The following is a 23,252-nucleotide window of genomic DNA, read 5'->3' on the forward strand; positions in this document are numbered from 1 at the left end:
AAAATCTGTTTGTTGATATCCAGAAAACACATCACTGGGTTTTGATTGGGACTGATAGATTTGTGAAATAATTCTTTGTCTGTTATATAGGAAGAAATATATAGTCCATGACCTGTATGGAAATTGCCTCAGTTGCACATTTGGATGAAACCATCTTAGAAGATTGACCGGGAACCTAGAGCTAGCCAATTAAGGTCCTGCAGGCAGTGTTAAAGAAGACCTCAACCCCTTTTTAGGGTTACCTAAGGAATGTATCATATTTTGCCTGTAGGTCATATATAGTAGTTTTGTTATAGATAAATTAATTGCGTACCTTTACTCTGTATCAGAACTCACAGTTTAACAACTACACTGATGCACGCCTATTCCCATTTCTCTGTTTGTAGGCTCTTATAATCAATGGAGCCAACCTGGCAGCTCAAGATGATCGTGGATGTACCCCTATACACCTCGCTGCCACTCACGGACACTCGTTTACTTTACAAGTTATGCTGCGAAGTGGAGTGGTGAGGGACTCCTCTTAATTAGTGGTGGGGTGTGATCATGTAGATGGTCTAGGATTTGGTAGTCTGGTTTTCTCGTCCTGACTTTAAAATCCTTCCTATGACTTGGAGGAAGTAATTTTTTCCCTTTAGTTTTCCCATCTTTAAACATGGATGCAGTAATTGAGACAAATATTCCCCTGCCTCTCACCCAAATGAACAGTAATACAAAATATTTCAGAGTTTTGTGTTTGGCTGCTGGTTCAGAGCTTAACTGGGAAGATTCTGAAGCTTTTAAACAAATCTTCATCAGGTAATTATGTCTTTGTGAATTTGTGTGTATCTACAAAATGCTTTAAAAATCTTCTTTATTTCAGCCACCAGTTTAGGAAGTGATTTATTTCTCCAGGTTTTAATTTATTTATTCTAACGTTTATTATTTTTTTAAAGATTTTTTTTTGTTTTTGTTTTTGTTTTTGTTTTTCGAGACAGGGTTTCTCTGTGTAGCTTTGCACCTTTCCTGGAGCTCACTTGGTAGCCCAGGCTGGCCTCGAACTCACAGAGATCTGCCTGGCTCTGCCTCCCGAGTGCTGGCGGCGGCGGCGGCGGCGGTGGCAGCGGCGGCGGCGGCGGCGGCGGCGGCGGCGGCACCACCACCACCACCACCACCACACACCTTTAATCCCAGCACTTGGGAGGCAGAGCCAGGCAGTTCTCTATGATTTTGAGGCCAGCCTGGTCTACAGAGTGAGATCTAGGACAGGCACCAAAACTACATGGAGAAACCCTGTCTCAAAGAAGCCCCTCCCCAAATTTTTTAAACTATGTGTATGTGCTTGTGGGTATGTGTATATGAGTACAGGTGCCTGCAGAGGCCAGAGACCTCAGATTCTCACTGGAATAGTTAGAGGATAATGTTAGCCTACTGATGCGGTTGCTCAGAACCAAACACAGGTCCTCTCCATGTTTAACTGCTGAGCCACCTCTCTGGTTCCCTAGTATTTATTTTTGATAGTATTCAGTGGTTGTCTAACTTTTTTAAAGAACAGAGCATCTACTGAGTATGATGGCTTATGCCTGTAATCTCAGCATTTGGGAGGTTGAGACAAGAGGAGTGCAAGCCTGAGGCCAGCTCCCCCACCAGAAAGAGAGGTGAGGGAAGAAACACACTGCCAATATGGAAGACACTATAGTAAGAGTCTTTTCTAGGAAGTAAAAACATTAAACATTTTTTCTTTTGGTTAATTCTTTATGTTGTCAAAGATAAGGCATCATTACCAATCCCATCCTTTTTATTTTATAGAGTAGGACTGTGAAACAATTACTTTTAGTTTCTTTGAAAACATTGTTTTATGTGACTAGTAGTTTTCTTTTTAGAAGGCTGTTTTATAACAGTTCACTGAAAACTTCATTGCTTATGTGTTCAGGTCAGTGGGTACAGTCAAGTTTTTATTATATTAAATGTTTGCTGTATAATTTTAAGAATAGCTTCTAATTTTCAGTTGCAGAATCAGGCTTCTAGATTTCCTGCTTTTCTTACAAAATGGCAAGAAACTGAGCCCTTGTGAATTTTGCCTCCAGGATCCCAGCGTGACTGACAAAAGAGAGTGGAGACCTGTGCATTATGCAGCGTTTCATGGGCGCCTGGGCTGTTTGCAGCTTCTTGTCAAGTGGGGGTGTGGCATAGAAGATGTGGACTACAATGGAAACCTTCCAGGTATTGAACTAAAGCAAACATTTTTGTTCTTCAGTGATAAAATATTGAAATGCTTGATCATATTTAAGAAATTTAAACTGTCCCATCATTCTGTAATTTCCTCATGACGCTAAAATAGTAGATCAGCTGATATGAACATCACATCTGTGTTATATACCCTTCGTGATTTCTTTTCTAGAGCTGTCCCAGCAGTAGAGAAACTGGCTCTTCTTTCTCTTTTGCCTCTCCCTCCCCTGCTTCCTCAGTATTCATGTGGGATCCAGCTGTGAGGGCCTTAACAAGTTCAGCAGATGCCTGGTCACTGGGCTATATCCCCCAGGGTTAGTGCTTTTTTTTTTTTAAACTTCCTACCTCTCTGCCACTCCGACAACTTTTTACTATTTAGGTAGTAAGAGGACACACATATGTATGAGCTGCTTTGTTAATTGCAGTTTAAGTTTAACTTAAAGCAAACTAGCTAGTTATACATAGATTCTAAACACCCTGTCTTCTTCATGAAGTGGTACTGAAATTCAGAAGACAGAGCACAGAGATAGCAGTAAAAATGATTCTTGAGGGCTGGAGAGATGGCTCAGCAGTTAAAATAACTCACTGCTCTTCCAGAGGATCTTAGTTTAATTCCCAGCATCTACATCAGGTGGTTCACAGCTGCCTGTACCTCCATCTCCAGGCAATCTGATACCCTCTTCTGGACTCTGTGAGGTCATCAGCACTTACCTGTACACTTATCCACACATACACACATGATTTTAAAAAGAAATCCTTGAATTATACCTTAAAGGAATCGTAAGCATTCATATGAAGAGTAAATCTAGACAGATAATATGAGCAAGTCTGATCCAGTTGCTTTGCTGTTTAGACCATCTCTGGATCCCTGTGGATCCATGATTGTTTGTGTTTAGACCATCTTTGGATTCCAGTGGGTCCGTGATTGTTTGCCTTGGTATGCTGGATGCTGTTTACTCTTTCCCTGTCTTGTCTGCCTTCTGACCTTTACACTATACTACTATACCAGGCTTTCTTTATGAAGAATACTTTTAGCATTCTTTTTGTGAAGGCTTGGTTGCTATGAATACATTTTTCTTTAATATGTGAAAGTGATCTTACTTTGCTCTCATCATTTTTAAACTTACTCTTTTGTTCAATTAAATCTCTCTCTCTCTCTCTCTCTCTCTCTCTCCTCTCTCTTTGTGTGTGTGTGTGTGTGTGTGTGTGTGTGTGTGTGTGTGTGTGTGTGTGTTGCTCTGGATCAGAACCTAACATGTAATCTCTACCATTGAGATACATTCTACTACTCCCCCCAAATTTCAAGTATAATGTGCATATAGAAAAGCACCCAATTCTGTGTATTTGCCATTGAATTTTCACAAATGAATGCATCTCTGTAACCATTAAGATCAACTAATATCTATTACTTGCACTCACAAGCTTTTCTTCCATCCCCTTTCCAGTTAACTTGGACCTTCCACAATTAATCCCTAACTTCTGGCTTATAAGTCGGCTCCCCTAGTTTTGAACTGTCTGGGATAAAATAATATATTAGTATTCTGAGTGCCTAGCTTGTATTTCTTTTCCAAAGTAGGTATACCAATTATACCTATAACAGGTATATTTCCTTTGCACCTGGGTGTGATGGTGTGTGCCTCCAATCCTAGCACTTGAAAAGTAAAGGAGGATCAAGAATTTGAAACCATCATGGGCTGAAAAATGAGGTCAAGGCTAGCCTGGGCTCCATAGGGAATTTCTCTCATATGCAGAATTAAATTTAGATTTAAGTGTACATAGAATTAAATATGTAAAACAATATAATATACATAGAGGGGCTGGAGAGATGACTCAGCAGTTAAGAGCACTTATTACTCTTGTGGAGGACCTGAGTTTAGGTCCCAGCACCCATGTTGGGCAGCTCACAGCTGCCTGTAACTCCAGCTGGACATTTCTACACAGAGACATGACATATACAAATAATTTTTTTCCTTTTATTTTATTTTACAATACTATTCAGCTCTACATATCAGCCACGGGTTCCCCTGTTCTCCCCCCTCCCACCCCCTCCCCTTACCCCAGCCTACCCCCCATTCCCACCTCCTCCAGGGCAAAGCCTTCCCCGAGGACTGCGATCAACCTGGTAGACTCAGTCCAGGCAGGTCCAGTCCCTTCCTCCCAGACTGAGCCAAGCGTCCCTGCATAAGCTCCAGGTTTCGAACAGCCACAAATAATTTTTTAAAAATATATAAATATAATTTTAAATAAATATAAGTAAGGCATTATAATTATATAAATAAAGCCATGAAATAAAGGCAGAAGGACAACTATTTTGGGGGTTGGGGCAATCAGAAGGGGAAATGGAAGAGTGAATATCAGCAGTTTATGATAATACTCATATAAAAATGTCATAGTGAAATCCATTATTTTAATGATAATTAAAATTAATAAAGAAGGTAATATGAGAATATAGAAGAAAACATTTTAGTAGCTCACCTTATTAATACTGGCCATTAACCAATTGTTTTAATTTTAGGATTATTGGCTCTCTTGCTGGTTTTAAATTGTATTTTTCTCATGACTGCTGACAGTGCACATCATTTTATATCTTTCTATATTTAATGACTACTAGTTATTTTCTGTTGTGAAGTAGCAGTTCAGACATCCTTCTGATGTCCTGATTCTTCTTTTTTTCCCTGAGTTGTAAGGGTTCTTCACAGAGTCTAGATGGAAGCCTTTTATCAGCTTCACACATTTCACAAACCTTTGCCTTTCCATGGACTGCTGTTTTACTCTTTTGAGACATCCTTTAATGAACAGAAGTTTACTTTCAGTGTAGACCAGTTTAATAATATCTTCTCTTTGTGGTTAGTACTTTTTATATTTGATTAAAAAATGCTCACCCTATTCTATATCATAGAGACATTCTTTATGTTTGAGAAGTTTCATTATTTTACCTTTATGTTTACTTTTCTATGTGCAATACAAGGTAGGAGTCAGTTTCATTTCAAGTATGTCTGATCATTTTTATTGGTCCTTTGCTCTTTGGTCATTAAAAAGATCAAACTTGTTTTTAAAAATGTATTCTTGTTATAATACAATAATATAGAGGATAAGAATGCCTGCAGGACTAGATATACTCTCAAAGACTTTTTTTATGAAACCAATTTGGGGTTTAATAAAAAATCTTTTAGTATTGATTTAAGCATGAAAGTTGAGAGAAAGAGATATGCTCAGAGAGACACATACCATATCATGAGTGTACCGCCCATGTATCTATGTCCCAGAGATAACTCAGCAGAAAGTACAAAGTCATTGCTTTCATGTAGTAAGTAGTGAGGGGAAGGATAGGTAATCATCAAAATGAATGATCCAAACATACACCATTATATAGGGATACTTGTTGGGGAAAATATAGCTCAGGAGTGGCAACTATTAGAGGAATAAAATTTAAAGGAGTGTTGTAGTTAGGAAAGCCTTCACTGAGGCAGTAACAGTTGGTGGAGACCAAAGGAGTTGAGCTTTTGGCTAGTCCGAGGAAGAATGTTACAGGGAGAGGTGATGAGGTCTGTGTTGCTCCCCTCCGGAGGCCTGGTGGTTTGCATAACAGCCAATCCATGTGACCAGAACAAAAGAAAGACCTGAGGAACAGATGAGGTTGCAGAGGTACCAAGAGTAACTGAAAGGGTTTGAGCATGGGGTGACCTGAGCAAATTTATGTCTTAGGCAGTGGTTCTGAACCTGTGGATGGCAACCCCTTTGACAAACTTCTTTCTCCAAAAATATTTACATCATGATTCAGAACAGTAGCAAAAGTACATTTATGAGGTAACAATGAAATAATTTTATGATTGGGGGTCACCACAACATGAGGAGCAGTATTAAAGGGTTGCAGCATTAGGAAGGTTGAGAACCACTGCCTTAGAGGATCATTTTGGCTATTTGTAATCTACTGTAGTGAGGGTATGGGCATGGCAAGGGAAGAAACAGAGAACCCAGATATGGTGGCAGACTCTTATAATCTCAGCTATCCCATAGTTTGAAGCATGAGGATTGCAAATTTGAGGCCAGACTGAGTAATTTAGCAAGACACCGTCTCAAAATAAAATTGAAGAAAAAAGGAGATGTAGCCCAGTGGTTGGGCATTTGCATAGCATGTTCAAGGCCCTGGGTTTAATCTCCAATGCTTGGGGAGAGGAAAACAGAAGTCCAGTGCAACAATTTAAACTACTGTTTGGGTTTGACCATGTCTGGTGGTGTGGGATGGAAAAGGGAAGGAAAGTGGGAAGAAATTGGGTTCTGTACATATTCTGAGGGAGACACTAGGAGTTTCTGATGTAGTAGATGTGGGGAGTGACAACAATAATAAAGCCAGGACAACTTAGGAAGGAGAGAGTTTTCTGTTGGTTAAGATGCAGAAGACAAGGCTGGAGATATAATTCAGCAGCTAAGACCACTGGCTGTTATTCCAGAGGACCCGGGTTCAATTTCCAGTGCCCACATGGCAGCTCACAACTGTAGCCGGAAGTTTCTCCTGTCCTACCTGGCCCCGCAGTAGGGACAAATCTCTCCTACCCATGTCTTGTAGCTGTAGGTCCCAAATAAACATACAGAGGCTTATATTGCTTAATAACTGCATGGTCTACAGCAGGCCTCTTGCTAGCAAGCTCTTTTCCTCTTAAATTAACCCATCGCTGTTAATCTATGTTTTGCTATGTGTTCCATGGCTTTACCAGTTCTTTCATGCCTTGCTTCTTCTGGTGGCAGCTGGCATCTCTCTCCTTTCCCTCTTCTTTTCTTGTCTCTGTCTTGGATTTCCTGCCTGCCTATAAGCTGCCTTGCCATAGGCCAAAACAGCTTTATTTATTAACCAGTCATAGCAACACATATTCATAGCATACAGAAAGACATCCCATAGCACACAACAGCCTGTAACTTCATCTCCAGAGGATCCGACACTCTTACAAAGACATACATGCATGCAAAACACCAATGCACATAAAATAAAAATAAATCATTAAAAAAAGATGTAGAAGACAATGTCAGTAAAACATGAGGGAAGAACTTATTTCTGATATATTAAGTTAGAAATTGTAAGATTTGAAAACATATGTGATGAGTAAGTGGTTAGCAGGGTCATTTTCAGGAGGGAACCTTTTGATAGGGCTGCAGGATGACCCAGGATGGCATGGTATGAGCCTGCAAACTAGCCTCTGGATACATCTGGACTTCTCTTTGTGATACGGTGGCCACTTGAACACTACCTTGCTTTCTTTTAGTTGCAGTTTGCCCAAATATTGCACTTTTTCTTGGTCTCTGGAGTCATTGCTTTATAACTGATTTTTTTTTCTTCTCTCCCCAAAAGGTTTGGTTATGACTGCCCCTCAATCTGATCTAATATTTTTAAGGATTCTTTGAATTTTCTTGTCTGTTCATGCCATTCTTTTTTGTTTGTTTTGGTCCTTATAGCTTTTAGAAATGACTTGTGTTGTTTTATTTTCAAGGATTTAGTGTGGAAACAGTGGATTTGCTAATGTGTACTTAGTATGCAGCCTTTTTCTTTTTGAGACAGGGTCTTACTGTCTCAAAGCCAGGCTGGCTTCAACTTGTACTCTTGCCTTCACCTCTCCGATGCTGGGATTGCAGGCCTGTGCCTCCGTGACTGGCTAGTGTAGAGTTTTAACTTAAGTTTTTGTAGCAATTATAAAGAAAAATGAATTATGAGAAGGTGACAAATACAGAATGGTAAAAATATTCATCTTTGCTCTTTAAAGCTTTTTTCTTTCACTTCTTTTTTTTAGCTTGTGTTTTCTTTTTTTATTTTTTTATAAATTTATATAAATTATTAATTTAATTTTACATATCAGCCACGGATTCCCCTGTCCTCCCTCTTTCTACCCCCCCCATCCACTCCCCATTCCCACCTCCTCCAAGGCAAGGACTCCCCTGGGGATTCAGCTCAGTCCCCTCCTCCCTTCACCTAAGCTGAGCAAAGTGTTCCAGCAGAGGTTCCAAAAAGTGTCCCTAGGTTCCAAAAAGTTAGCTCATGCACTAAGGACAGGTCCCGGTCCTGTTGCCTGGGCGCCTCCTAAATAGTTCAAGCTAATCAACTGTTTCACTCACCCAGAGGGCCTGATCCAGTTCCTTGGGAGCTCCTCAGCTTTTGGTTCATAGATCATGTGTTTCCACTAGTTTGGCTATTTGTCCCCGTGCTTTTTACAATCATGGTCTCAATATCTCTCGCTTATACAATCCCTCCTCTCTCTCACCGGTTGGACTCCTGGAGCTCCACCTGAGGCCTGGCCATGGATCTCTGCATCTGCTTCCATCAGTCACTGGATGAGAGTTCTATCACGACAATTAGGGTGTTTGGCCATCCGATCACCAAGTAGGTCAGTTCAGGCTTTCTCTTGACCATTGCCAATAGTCTATTGTGGAGGTATCTTTGTGGATTTCTGGGGACCTCTCTAGCACTTTGCTTCTTCCTATTCCCATGGGGTCTTCATTTATCATGGTATCTCTTTCCTTGTTCTCCCTCTCTGTTCTTGATCCAGCTGGGATCTCCCGCTCCCCTAAGCTCTCTTTCCCCCATCTTTGCCCTTCACTACCCCCCCCCCCCCCCGTCCATTTTGCTCATGTAGATCTCATCCATTTCTCTGTCATTGGGCGATCCCTGTGTCTTTCTTAGAGTCCTCTTTACTAGGCAGCCTCCCTGGAGTTATGGGTAGCAGTCTAGTCATCCTTTGCTTTACATGTAGTATCTACCTATGAGTACATACCATGTTTGTCTTTCTGAGTCTGGGTTACCTCACTCAGGATGATTTTTTTTTCTAGATCCATCCATTTGCCTGCAAACCTCATGATGTCATTGTTTTTCTCTGCTGAGTAGTACTCCATTGTTTATATGTACCACATTTTATTTATCCATTCTTCAGTTGAAGGGCATTTAGGTTGTTTCCAGGTTCTGGCTATTACAAATAATGCTGCTATGAACATAGCTGAGCATGTACCTTTGTGGTATGATTGAACATTTCTTGGGTGTATCCCCAAGAGTGGTATAGCTGTGTCTTGGGGGTTATTGATTCTCAATTTTCTAAGAAAGCGCCGTATTGATTTCCAAAGTAGCTGTACAAGTTTACATTCACACCAACAGTGTAGGAGTGTTCCCCTTGCTCCACATCCTCTCCAGCATAAGCTGTCTTCAGTGTTTTTGATCTTAGCCATTCTGACGGGTGTAAGGTGGTATCTCAGAGTCGTTTTGATTCACATTTCCCTGATGAATAGGGATGTTGAGCAATTCCTTAAATGTCTTTCAATCATTTGAGCTTCCTCTGTTGAGAGTTCTCTGTTTAGCTCTATAGCCATTTCTCAATTGGATTGGGCATTTTGATATCTAATTTCTCGAGTTCTTTATATATTCTGGATATCAGCCCTCTGTCAGATGTGGGGTTGATGAAGATCTTTTCCCATTCTGTAGGCTGTTGTTTTGCCTTGTTGACCATATCCTGTGTTCTACAAAAGCTTCTCAGTTTCAAGAGGTCCCATTTAATTGTTTATCTCAGTGTCTGTGCTACTGGTGTTATATTTAGGAAGTGATCACTAGTGCCAGTGTGTTCAAGACTACTTCCTACTTTCTCTTCTATCAGGTTCAGAGTAACTGGATTTATGTTGAGGTCTTTGATTCACTTGGACTTAAGTTTTGTGCATGGTGACAGATATGGATCTATTTGCAGTCTCCTACATGTTGACATCCAGTTATACCAGCACTGTTTGTTGAAGATGCTTTCTTTTTTCCATTGTACAGTTTTTTTCTTTCTTTCCTTTCCTTTTCTTTCTCTCTCTCTCTTTTTTTTTTTTTTTTTTTTTTTGGTCTTTTTGAGACAGGGTCTATGTATCATGCAGCTCTGGCTGTCCTGGAATCACTATGTAAACCAGGCTGCCTCCAACTCACAGAAAGATTCACCTGTTTCTGCCTCTCAATTGCTGGGATTAAAGGTATGCCAAACTTCTCTTGACTAAAGCTATTTTCAAAGAATTTTTTTAGATAGTGTCTCTCTGTGTAGTCACAAGCTGGTCTGGAACTCACTAAGGAGCCCGAGATGGCCTGGAAATTAAGAGTCCTTTTGCCTCTCCCATTAGGAGTTATAACCAGGTGCCACTCCATCCAGCTTTTGGAGGTATGGTAGTGTCAGTTTTAGGATTGACTCCATTCTTTTTGTCTTCTCTGCAGTTCACTTAGCAGCCATGGAGGGCCACCTTCATTGTTTTAAATTCCTACTGAGTAGAATGAACAGTGGGGCACAAGCTTTAAAAGCCTTCAATGATAATGGAGAGAATGTACTGGACCTGGCCCAGCGCTTCTTGAAACACAACATTTTACAGTTTATACAGGGGGCTGAGTATGAAGGAAGCAATCCAGATGATCAGGACAGTAAGTAATTAATTCCACATATTTTAGCAGGGAATGATTATATTAAAGTGGAACCCAAAGACAAAGAATTTGTAATGGCAGATGTTACATTAAAATCTATATATTACTATCCATATTCATCCAGATTCTTTATTATGAAGCATTTTAGACAAATCATGTGGATAGTAGCATAAAGAACACTGTTTGTGACAGCTGGCTAGTTTTTTTTTTCCCCCCAGGGCCTTGTGCTTGCTAGGCAAGTGCTCTACCACTGAGCTAAATCCCCAATCCCTGCTGGCTAGTTTTTATGTCAGCTTGATACAAGCTAGAGTCATTAGTGAGGAGGGAGCCTAAATTGAGAAAATGACTCCATAAAATCTGACTCTAGGCAAGCCTGTAAGGCATTTTCTTTTAATTAGTGATTGATGTGGGAGGGCCCAGCCTATTAGCTGCTGGTTGTGGGTTCTAGAAGAAAGCAGGCTGAGCAAGCCATGGGGAACAAGCCAGTAAGCAGCACCACTCCATGGCTTCTGCCATCAGCTCCTGACTCCAGGTCCCTGCCCTGTTTGAGTTTCTGTTCTGACTTATTTCAATGATGAATAACAATATGGAAGTGTAAGCCAAATAAACCCTTTGCCCTCCAAGTTGCTTTGGTCATGGTGTTTTATCACAGCAATAGTGACCCTTACTAAGACAGTGACATTGAACTTATGAATAAAATATTGCAGAGTTGAAGCAGTTAGCTCTCCCTAATGCCATTCTCTTTTTCCTCAAGGGGGTGTCTTAGTGTTACTATTGCTGTGATCAAACACCATGATCAAAAGCAACTTTGGCTTACACTTCCAAAGTCAGCACAGGAACTCAAGTAGGGTAGGAACCTGAAGTCAGGAGCTAACGCTGAGGCTGTGGAGGAGTAGTGCTTAGGCTTATAGAACCCAGGACCAGCAGCCTATGGATGGTCCCACCGACAATGGGCTGGACTCTCCCTCATCAATCACTAATTGTAGAAAATGCTCTACAAGCTAGCTTACAGCCTGATCTTATGGAAGATTTTCTCAATTGAGGTTCCCTCTCTCAAATGACTTTAGCTTGTGTCAAGTTGACATAAATAATTGCCAGGACAAGGGTAAAATGTTATTTGGGATTTATTGGTCCATCTATGGTTTTATATCTTAGTTATAATTCTATCTATATGTAATACATTCACAAAATATATAATACTATATTGTACGTTTATTACAGTAAGAAACTAAACTATTGCAACATAATACTTGTCTTTTCTCCACTTGGCCTTTAAGTTGCTTATGGTTTCTTGCTAAAACTTAATGTGTAATGAATATTTTTGTACATGCTTCCCTGCATACATGGTCAGAGTTTCTTTGGAGAATCATTTCCTTTTCATTATTTCACATAGCCCACACTGAATGTGAAGATTGTATTTCATTCTGGGATCATTGGATGAAGCTTCTTAAAGTTTTGACCATTCTGTGAAAACTCATAATTAACAGTTCTGCTTTTGTGGGGACATGGTGCTATGCACTTTATGTTCCTACAAATATATACATATGTGTTATATACCTATATTTTCCCTCTTTAAAAGTTGCATTTTATTTATTTATTTATTTATTTATTTATTTATTTATTTATTTATTTATTTTTTCCGGAGCTGAGGACCGAACCCAGGGCCTTGCGCTTGCTAGGCAAGTGCTCCACTACTGAGCTAAATCCCCAACCCACATTATTTTTCTAAGTAATTTGAGTTCTCTATATTCTTGGTATGAATTATTTATTGATTTTTATCAGATATAATTTTTCCTTACAAGTGAATTGTTCTTTTACTTTGATTATGATATCCTTAAACATCAGTTTTTAATTTACTTAAAGTTCATTCAGGTACATGATTTTATGATCTTTGGTTTATGTGAGCACTCATCATCCTAACAGTCAAGATGCAGACATTCCCATCACTCCTGGGTTTGCTCAGACTCCTTCAGCTTACCGCTCCCTTTATGCTGTCCCTGTGTAGTCACTGATCTGCTTTTTGTTAATACAGATTCGCTTGCCTTTTTCAGAGTTTTGTGTAGAGAGTCATTTTGAGAATCCACATATGTTAGTTTATTCCTTTTTAGTGCTCTGTTGTATTCCATGATCAATTGAACATTTGGATTGCTTTCAGTTTGGCATTCATCAATAGAGTAGCTATAGACCAGGCATTCTCAACCTTCCTAATGCTGCAATCCTTTAATATGGTTCCTCATGTTGTGGTGACCCCCAACCATAAAATTATTTTCATTGCTACTTCATAACTACAATTTTGATACTGTTATGAATCATAATGTAAATATCAGATATACCGGATATCTGATATGTGACCCTTATGAAAGGGCCCTTCAACCCTCAAAGGCATCAGGACCCACAGGTTGAGAACCACTGACATAGATATCTATTTCTATCCCTCTTTGGTAAGTACTTAGGAGTGAAACATATGATGGATATATATCTAACTTTAGATATTTTTAAGGAGCTGCTTTCCACACTGTTTTCCAAAGTGCTCTATACCCTTGTCAACACAGGTCATAGCTAGTCGGTTCTGTTATAGTCATTTTAATAGGTGTGTGATGTTCCCTTGAGCATCTTTGCCTGGATTGGCCATTCATATCACTTCTGTAATGAAATGTCTTTTTGGTTTTTGACATTGTAAAGATAAGCCTATTCTAATTATTGAATGCTTGAGAGATTTTTTTGCATATTCTGGACATAATCTGTCAGATGTGATTCACAAATATTTTCTCCCATTCACAGTCTTTTTGTTTTCAAAGAGAAACAATTTTAAATTTTATTAAGTTATAGTTTGTATTTTTTTTTGTTTTAGGTAGTGTTGCACAATTAGTACTATTGTATGTTGTAAGTCTTTTTATTTGTCAGTATGTCAGTTGAACTCACCTGAGTAGCTTCATACTTAGGATAATGTTGAAACCTGAATTGTATGACAGCTTGAGGTAGGGAGAAGAACAAATGCTCGTGTTTAATAAAATGCTGACTTTCTATTCAGATTTAGCTTTTCCAGGTCATGTGGCTGCCTTTAAGGGTGACTTAGAAATGCTTAAGAACTTGATCGGAGATGGAATAATCAATTTGAATGAACGTGATGATAATGGTTCGACTCCTATGCATAAAGGTGAGCTTGCTTCATACAATTTCTCATGAGTTATTCAGCTTTTAAAGTAGTTATTGATCAGAAAATCTACCCTAGTGGATATTAGTGAATGTTATATGAAATATACAGTCCCTGATTTTTAATTCAAGGGCCTTTTATGATGCCAGATATGTATACCTTTGCTGGTAATGCCAGTCACGTTTCTCAGTGACATTGTTCTTATAGTCACATGTGAAATGCACTCCTAAGGAAACTTCTTACAACAATATTTATTAAAAGATTTATATTATCTATTCATTTATTTGGTTTTTTGAGATAGGTTTCTTTCTCAGCCAGTTGTAGGTCTGGCTGTCCTGGAACCAGCTCTTTAGATCGGGCTGGCCTCGATCTCACAGAGGTTCACCTGCCTCTGCCTCCTGAGTGTTGGGATTAAAGGCGTGTGCCACCACTACTTGGAAGATTTATGTTATTTTTCCTCTTTTATTCTTTTGGGAACAGGGTCTTGCTGTATATCCCTGTCTATGTTTGTAAAATAGGCTGGCCTCAAACTCAGAGATCTGTCTGACTCTGTTTCTGTCTTGGGAGCTGGGATTAAAGACATGTGCCACCATGCCCTGCTCTTTTTTTTTTTTCTTTAAAAAGTATTTATTTTATGTTATGTATATGAGTGTTTGCCTGCATGTATGGATATGCACCATGTGCATGCCTGGTACCTGAACAAACTAGAAGAGGGCATCAGATCCCCTGGTACTGGAGTTACAGACAGTTGTGAGCTGCCATGTGGGTGCTGGGAACTGCACTCAGGTCCTCCTGTAAGAACAAATGCTCTTAGTGGCTGAGTCATTTCTCTAGTTCAGAATCTTTTACTTATATTCCATTTTAGATGAATTATTTACCCTTCCTCTTTCCTGTGATAGAATGGAAATGTTGGGCTAAACTAATTATTTTAAACCCCACCTTTATTCATGATCTCAAATACGATTTTTTGATTATATTTTAGAATAGAATGTTACTGTTTTTGTCTAATGGGTGTTTACTTATAGAGCTTTGGCCAGTCCTGTAGTATTTTTTATCAGCTGGCTCTGGATAGGAGAGAGAGAGATGAGGAAAGGGAGTAGGAATTGAGGAACAGAACCAGGTGCTAGTGATCAAAGTGATGCTATGTTTATGGGGACTTAGTAACACTATCATATGTTTATAGCACTTAGCAGTGCCTATCTCTCACCACATTTAATGATTACTGAAATCCTGTCTACCTACCTACCTACCTACCCTACCTATCTATCTACCTACCTACCTGCCCTACCTACTTATCTACCTGCCTACCTAGAGTAAGATTTGGTGGTGGTGGGGATATCAGTGATAAGGTTCAGTGGGTAAAGGTGCTTGCTGCCAAACCTAATGATGTGAGTTCGATCCCAGGAATCTACATGGTAGATGCACCTGAAAGTTATCCTCTGACCTCCACTTTCAAACTGTTCATGTACAATGTGTGCAGATACAGACACAAAGTCAATAAAAATATGTAAAATTTTTGAGAAAAGATTTCTTTCATGTGTGATTTTCATATGCAATAAGTAGGCATAGAATACAATTTTTGCTGTCTCTGAGATTCTTGTGATTGGAATGTACTTTGATTGGTGTATGGCAGAAGACTGCTTAGAAGCTATGCAGTATGACATAGCACTTGGGTAAGGGTTAGAAAGACTGGATTCTAGTTGCAAATCTATGATTTGCTTGTTTGAACTTTGAGCTCCAAGTTTTATATCTGTATCTAAAATTATTTGGATAGGACCTGAACACAGTAGATATTTTATTAAATGCCTAATAAATGCATAAGTGAAAAAGAAAACATTTGCACAACCTACTTTTGTTAGTTACTACAAGGTCAAAATTTCAGAAAACTGTTTGCAATAACTTCTTTCTCTACATGTGTTTCCTTATTTTTTCTTTTTAAATAGCTGCTGGACAAGGCCACATAGAGTGTTTGCAGTGGTTAATTGAAATGGGAGCCAACAGTAATATTATCAACAAAGCAGGAGAGAAACCCAGCGATGTGGCTAAGAGGTATAAACTCCTGTCTACTGTGCTCCTTGCTTCTACTTTTAAAGTTGTGCTTCTACTTTTAAAGTTTACTTTCTTGTACTTAGAAATTTCTGATAAGTTAACACAGGTTTGGGGGACTCAATAAGATGCTATTGGAATCACAGTTTTTAAGTTGATTGGTGTTTATTTCTTGTTAGCTCTCCTCTTTAAAGCAATTATTCTCAGCTGGATAGTTGTATCAGTTCTCTTTCCTCTGGGGAAGGGACATATAGAAATGAGAGTGAAGGTCATAACAGTGAACATCTACCACATAGGAGGTCAGGTCCAGGAATCCTAAGCATTCTGCAGTGATCTAATTAGTGTGCACAATGCATTCTTGCATTCAAATATCCTTGATACCTTGTTGAGAAACACTGGTAAAAAGCAATAATAACAGCGATAATAGAGAACAATTATAAGGGGTTTAAGTCATATTTAGAAATTTACATGGGAAATAAATATAGCCTCTATCATGAAACTCTGTGAGCTCATTCAGGTCAGGCCCTCAAGGGATAGTTAGTGCATATCTGTGTTCTCATTTGTTTGTTGTTAATTCAGCATCCTGTCTAGTCACTGTGGTCCAGGCACTGTGGCCAGAAGTCAGACTGTAAATACAGGAATGCACAGTGCCTGCTGTCCAGGAGCTTATAGTCATGGAAGCCCTAGAGGTTTATACTTCAAAGAAAACCAAATATACAAGCAAACGTTCTTAGTCATTATAATTGTCGTCCCACCTATATTACATGGTATGTATAAGTGAGGAAAACTGTCAATGGTGTGAGTTTGGAAATGGTACAGATGATAGTAAAAGATATAAAAGAAATTACAGCAGGATAGAATTTAGATCATTGTCAAGAACATTTTTGAAGAAGCAGCATTTATATTGATACTTGGAGAATTATAACATTTTTCATTTTTGTTGTTCAGAACTACTTGAATTTATACCATGAGTGTGGGCTACAATGGCTCATGAGGCTTGATCTGATATTTGGTTGGTCCCAGTCACTCACTTAACTTCATATGTAGCTCAGGCTGCCCTTCAACTTATACTCCTGTCTCAGCCTCCCTGGTGCTGGGATTAGAGGTTTGTGCCACACTATATCTGTTTAGATTGTTTTCTTTTTGTTGAGTTTAAAAGGTTCTTTACATATTCTAGATACTAGTTCTTTCTCAGAAAATATCCTTTGTAAGATTTTTCTCTCACTTGTGGGATATTTTTCATACCTTTAAAAATATCTTTGGAAGTGATAAGTCTCCACAAAGTTTTCCTCTTTTGGATTGTGCTTTTGGTGTTAGATCTTGAAAATTTTTGTGACCTTGTATCCTATGTTTTCTTTTAGAAGTTGTATAGTTTTAGGCTGTGATGTCTATGATTCACGATGAGTTGGTTTTTTTTTTTTTATATACTAGGTATGTATTTAAGTTCATTTTTTGGCATGTGGATATCAATTATAGTACTATTTGTTGAAAATATTATACTTTCGTCATTGCCTTTGTGACTTTGTCAAAACCAACTTTATTTGCTTGTTTGAAACGGTCTTTCTCCATAGTCCAGGCTGGCTTTAAATTGCCATAGAGCCCAAACTGGCCTCCAATTTGCAGTCTTCTTCCTGCATTCATTTCCTAAGTGCTGAGATTGTAGGCATGTGCCACCATATACCTAACCTAATATTTAAATATGGTAAAATATAAAAAAGGAAATAAGAAATATATCCCCAAGAAGAATAAAAAAGGACAAATAAGGTAATTTATAGAGTAAATTAGGATATTAAAATTTAATTCAGGTAAAATATTAATAAAGTGGGGAATATGAGTAAGGGAAAAGTAGCATGAAGATTGGCAAGAGAGGAGAGGTATGTGTAATTAAGGTATGGGAAATAACAAGGAAAAGAAAATGAAGCAGTTAAAAAAACTGAGATGGGCATGGTGGTACATACCTACTATTCTGAAGGCAGGAATGGGAAATATCTGTAGAGTTCAAGGCCAGCCTGTTCTATATAATGAGTTCCAGACCAGCCAGGGCTACACAGTGAGACCCTGTCTGTGATTGTGGTTTTTTTTTTTTTTTTTTTTTTTTGTTTGTTTTTTTTTTTGGAGCCCTGCCACTCAGCTTCCAAATAAATACACAGAGACTTATTTTTACTTATGAATGCCCGGCCTTAGCTTTGTTTGTTTCTAGTCAGCATTTCTAACTTAAATTAACCCATTTCTCTTCTATGCTTCTATGTTTTGCCCCTGAGCTTTTTTTTTTTTTTGATTTTTCAAGACGGTTTCTCTGTGTAGCTTTGCGCCTTTCCTGGAACTCACTTGGTAGCCCAGGCTGGCCTCGAACTCACAGAGATCCGCCTGGCTCTGCCTCCCGAGTGCTGGGATTAAAGGCGTGTGCCACCACAGCCCGGCTTGCCCCTGAGCTTTTTAACCGTTCTTTATTCTATGTCTTTCTTCCATTCTTACTCCATGGCTGGTTGTGTGGCTGAGAGACTGGCCCCTGGCATCCTCCTCTCCTCCTTTTCTTGTTCCTAGCTCTTCTCTCAAGCCTAGATTTCTCCTCCTATTTATTCTCTCTGCCTGGCAGCCCCGCCAATCCCTTTCTCCAACCTAGCTATTGGACATTCAGCTCTTTATTAGATGTTTTAGACAGGCAAAGTAACACAGCTTTACAGAGTTAAACAAACGAAACATAAAAGAATATATCATATCTTTGGGCTGGAGAGATGGCTCAGTGGTTAAGAGCACTGACTGCTCTTCCAGAGGTCCTGAGTTCAATTCCCAGCAACCACATGGTGGCTCACAACCACTTGTAATGAGATCTGGTGCCCTCTTCTGGCCTCCAGGGACACATGCAGGCAGAATACTGTATACATAATAAATAAATAAATCTTACAAAAAAAGAATATATCACATCTTTGCATCATTAAACCAATATTCCACAGCATAAACGAATGTAACACATTTTAAAATAATACTCCACAACACCTGTCTCTAAACAAAAAGGAAGACAAAACCAAAACAAACTCAAGTAGCCATCATTAGTTCCTTCTTGTAAGCAGGTGGGAGATAGTTGGTGTTTCTCCCCCAAGCTGCTGCTTCTAACATGAACTGTGGGTGGCAAGTTGTTTTTCTCTCTATTCCAAACAGGTTGAACCTAAAAGAAATGTATGGAGGCTGAGCCCTTCTGAGCCTTACTAAGCAGGGCAAGGGCTAAGACAGTGACTACCATTGGCTCAGTTCATGCCTGTGATCTCTAGTTAACCTAGCACTTGAGCAAGTACAGGAGCAGCGCACCACCAGTGCATGCTCGGGCATGGGGAATATCAAAGCTACGGCAGTGTTTCCAACCATTTGTCTCTCGGGGCGCTGAGAGTGGAGAAGGTGATCAGACCCACACAGTCTGCACCAAGGGTATGATGTACGGGCACTGAGTAATCCTGTCTGTTCTGACAGTGCTAGTCTATGCTCCAGCCTCTGCTTATAGCTACCAACTGCTAGTTTCAGGCCACCGTTTCCAAAAGGAAGTGCCGTTTCCCTCTGCATGCATTTCCCAGCCTTGGAGGGCTATGTCAATACATGTGTGTCCATGTTGCAGCCAGTTTCTTGGGCCCACATTGTCTCCTGCAGTAAGCGCTTACAGAGCTAGTAAAGAGAGGCTCTTGGCACTTCAAGGGATCAAGGTGCATGGCATCTAGTTCCTCAAGCCTTAGGTTTTGTTTGTTCATTTTCTAGACAGGGTTTCTCCGTGTAGTCCTGGCTGTCCTGGAACTTGCTCTGTAGACCAGGCTGGCCTTGAACTCAGAGATCCTGCCTCTGCCTCCCAAGTGCTGAAATCAAAGGTGTGTGCCACCACTGCCTGGCTCAAGCCTTAGGTTTGGTGGTGGCATCTCTCTCAGGATGATTGCTCAGAGCACACTGAGCAAACTAGCAAGTGCAGGGCCCTCTCCTGGGCCTGCCTGTACTATATGGATCTAGATGCTGTCTTAAACTCATTCTGCGCAGACTGTGCACCTGCGGAGCTTGCCCAGGTTCTCTTCTCTCCTGTTCTTAAAGCGTCAAGGGGAATTTTGTCCTTGTCCCCACTGTGCTGCCTAGCAGTCAGTGCTACAGTTCTTTGCTTCTTTCATAATTGAAAGTACAGTATGTCTCAGTTTGACCTGGTCATTATGGTTGTACACACCTGCAGCCACACACCTAGTGTTCTTTTTTAATCTTGTAGAGATACAGGAATGTTCTGGCTATCTCCAGTCTACCATACTTGCCCTTTTCTTTTGTCAGCCACACAACTCTCTCTATAAATTTATTACCTAGGTACTTGTACATGTTAGGCAAGTGCTCTACCACCCAGCTGCAAAGTCAGCCATATTGATAGTTCTTTAATAATTTACTTGCTGTACCTGATAAAAAATAAGAATGTAATATGTATAAATGTGTGTTAAAAATATGGATGTATTAGTTTTTGTTTGTTTGTTTTTACATTGTTGTAACCAAAATACCTAGAGGTTTTTTGAGAGGAGAAACTCTTATTTGGGCTCAGAGTTTCAGAGAATCTCAGCTCATCACACTTAGGAAGGCTTGGCAGCCGAGGCATGGTAGTGAGAGCATGTGTTGGTGGTTGCTCACATGCTGGGAAGCTGGAAGCAGACAGTTCTGGCTCTCTAGGGGTGGGTATAATCTTCAAAGCCTTTTCCCTAGCCACCTATGTCTGTTAGCCAGGCTTTGTCTCTTAAAGGCCTTCCACATAGCACCACAAGCTGGGAATCTGAGCTGGCGTTCGAAACACGAGTGTCTGGAAATACTGCACATTCACACTATTACAGTGTAGAAAATAGAGTTTAGTGTGTGGTGAGTCTCCATGTCCTAGAAGACAGTATCACATCATAGTTCAGTTAACAACACTGTGGGAAAGTATGCTTGTTCCATTCATTCACAACAGAAAAGTTTCTGAGATCAAAAATTGATTAGTACAGGCTTCATGAAATATGAGAAAGAGCAAAGAGAATAGACAACAGAAGGAAAGGTCATATTGTTCCTTTCAATTTTAAAACCAAGCCAGGTGCTTTGGGTTGAAGGATGAAGAGTAAGTATGGTAAGAACTATAGGTAACTTGAAAACTGGAACCAGAATTAATTCTGTCACCTATCTTGGGCTAAGAAAAGGCAATAAAATAGAGAATCCAGTAGGATGGTTCTGGGCTCTGTATTCACTAGAGTCATTCTGTTTGGAGGCACAGCAAATATTCATCTACTATGGGATCTCTTCTCCCAGTATATTTTAGCAGCAGCACTTATGGGATCACATCTCAGTATGAGTACTTTATAGTAGTCAGTAGCTGAGGTTCCCACATAGCTGAGTGTGCATCAGATTTCACTGACCTTAAGCTGCAGGTTTGCTTCCTTGCTTGGTGGTGGGTAGATAGAAGTGCATATATGGTGGAATTGCCCAAGTTAAGTATGAACTGCGGTTTAAATGTATGGCAGTTTGGGAATCTGGTTAATTATTAATTCCTTTCTACAGATTTGCCCATTTGGCAGCAGTGAAACTGTTAGAGGGGCTGCAGAAATATGAGCTAGATGATGAGATTGGAATTGATGACAGTCACACCGAGTTTTTCCTGAGACACGGTGTTGAGGGAAGCACCGACGCCAAGGATGACTTATGTCTGAGTGATGCAGACAAAGCAAAGGCCAGAAGTAAGTATGCTGCCTCTGTCAGGAGTTAGCCATTCAGAAAGACTGTGGCCAGGGATGGGGAGACGGCTCGGTGGGTAAAAGCGCTTGCTGTGCACCTGTGAGAACCTGACTTTAATCCCCGGAACTCATGTAAAGCTGCCATAGTGGCATGCTTCTGTAATCCCAGTGCTCCTAATGCATGATGGGAGGCAAAGACAAGAGAAACCCTTGAAGCTCGAGGGCCAGGTAACCTGGAGTATGCATCCATGAACAACGAGGAGACCCTGTCTCAAGTAAGGTGGAAAGCAAGGACCAACACCAGAGGTTGTCCTTGGAGCTCCAAATGTGTGGTAGCATGTGCTTGCCTGAGTGCACATAAAAGAGCGTGTACACAGATGAAATTGTGCACACAGACAACAGATATCACACACATTGTCAGCAAAAGGAAAGAATACACTGGGGCTGGCGGGATGGCTCAGTGGTTAAGAGCTCTTGCTGCTCTGCTAGAGGTTGATTCCCAGCACCCACTTCTAGTGTAACTCCAGTTCCAGGGAAGACCTCTCCCAACAGTCACATAAAGAAAATTAACAATAAGGCCTACTTTTTACTGTGTGTTTGGAAATTATTCAAATGGCACTGTCTACAAAGAAAAGTAATTTAGTGTTTTTGTCCTAAGAGTTATTGAAATATAAACAGATGTATGGTACGGTCTTTGGAATGGAAGAATGTAACATGGGAACTAAAGAAGTTAAATAAGACAGACATACTTAAGTGGATCATAAACATTGTAAAAGACAATCAAGAGTGATAATCCTAGCACTTGGGAGACTGGGTAAGAGGAAGACAAGTTTGAGGCTAGTCTGGACTGTATAGTGAGCTTAAAGTAAGCATGAGCTACATAGAAAGACTTTAACTCCCTCCTGCCCTAGCACACACACAGAAACATCTCAACGATTGCCAAGGTTTGTTGGGAATGATATTTTTGTAAAGATTTATTATTTTAATTTGATATGTATGGGGGTTTTGCATATATATATATATATATATATATATATATATATATATATATATTCATTCCAGCAGAGCTTGCATTAGTACTATGCATTTCCCTTTAATATATTTTACACACACACACACACACACACACACACACACACACACACACACACACACACACACCACGCTTTGGTACATTAACCAGACAGCAGTAGTAAAGCCATACAGTATCTAGAGGTTGATTATGGAGAAAGCAAGCCAAGATCCGATTGGTTCTGCTTGTTTGTGTACTTAGATTTCTAGAAGGTAGAAAGGCCATTTGCTCTCACAGAGCAAGGATGGAAGTGGGCAAGTCAGTTAGGAGAATGTCGCCTTAATTTGGAAGAGAGTTGATGATAGCTCGGATCAGAATGGAGATGGTGAGATTTGGAGGTGCTTTTAAAAGGGGTCATGGGATTTGCTGAGTGAGCTAGGTGCGAGGAGTTTGAAGATGAAGGCAGGAAAGGATGACTCTGAGTTACTTCACTTACCTAGGTGAATGGTAATGAGTTTTAAAGGATTATTCACTCAGGAGAGAGTAGAAAGGAAACCTTTGTAAAAGTGGGATTTGTGCTTTGCCTTTACTGACTAGGGCGAAATGTTTGAGGAAGGCATGCCATTTACCCAACATGTGTGGATCTGTTCTGTGTTCATAGTCTTGGCTCAGGACTATGGCAATATACCAGATATAGTTCCTCATTTTTAGAAAATATTCTGA

General features: G+C 39.9%; 1 protein-coding gene across 5 annotated transcripts in view; it reads left to right on the forward strand.

Moving 5' to 3' along the window:
• Ankrd42 (ankyrin repeat domain 42) overlaps positions 1–23,252 on the forward strand; it is a 46,333-nt gene that overhangs the window by 12,182 nt on the left and 10,899 nt on the right. For 4 of the 5 annotated variants that reach the window (XM_028873462.2, XM_028873463.2, XM_028873459.2 and 1 more), the window contains exons 4-9: positions 387–506; positions 2,064–2,199; positions 10,415–10,615; positions 13,647–13,772; positions 15,713–15,818; positions 21,345–21,520. In XM_028873462.2, coding sequence (XP_028729295.1) covers positions 387–506; positions 2,064–2,199; positions 10,415–10,615; positions 13,647–13,772; positions 15,713–15,818; positions 21,345–21,520 — 865 coding nt within the window. The remainder of the gene's footprint in view (positions 1–386; positions 507–2,063; positions 2,200–10,414; positions 10,616–13,646; positions 13,773–15,712; positions 15,819–21,344; positions 21,521–23,252) is intronic. The other variant, XM_028873461.2, reaches the window with a different exon arrangement.

This window comes from Peromyscus leucopus, chromosome 1, assembly GCF_004664715.2.
Source record: "Peromyscus leucopus breed LL Stock chromosome 1, UCI_PerLeu_2.1, whole genome shotgun sequence".
Lineage (NCBI taxonomy): Eukaryota > Metazoa > Chordata > Mammalia > Rodentia > Cricetidae > Peromyscus > Peromyscus leucopus.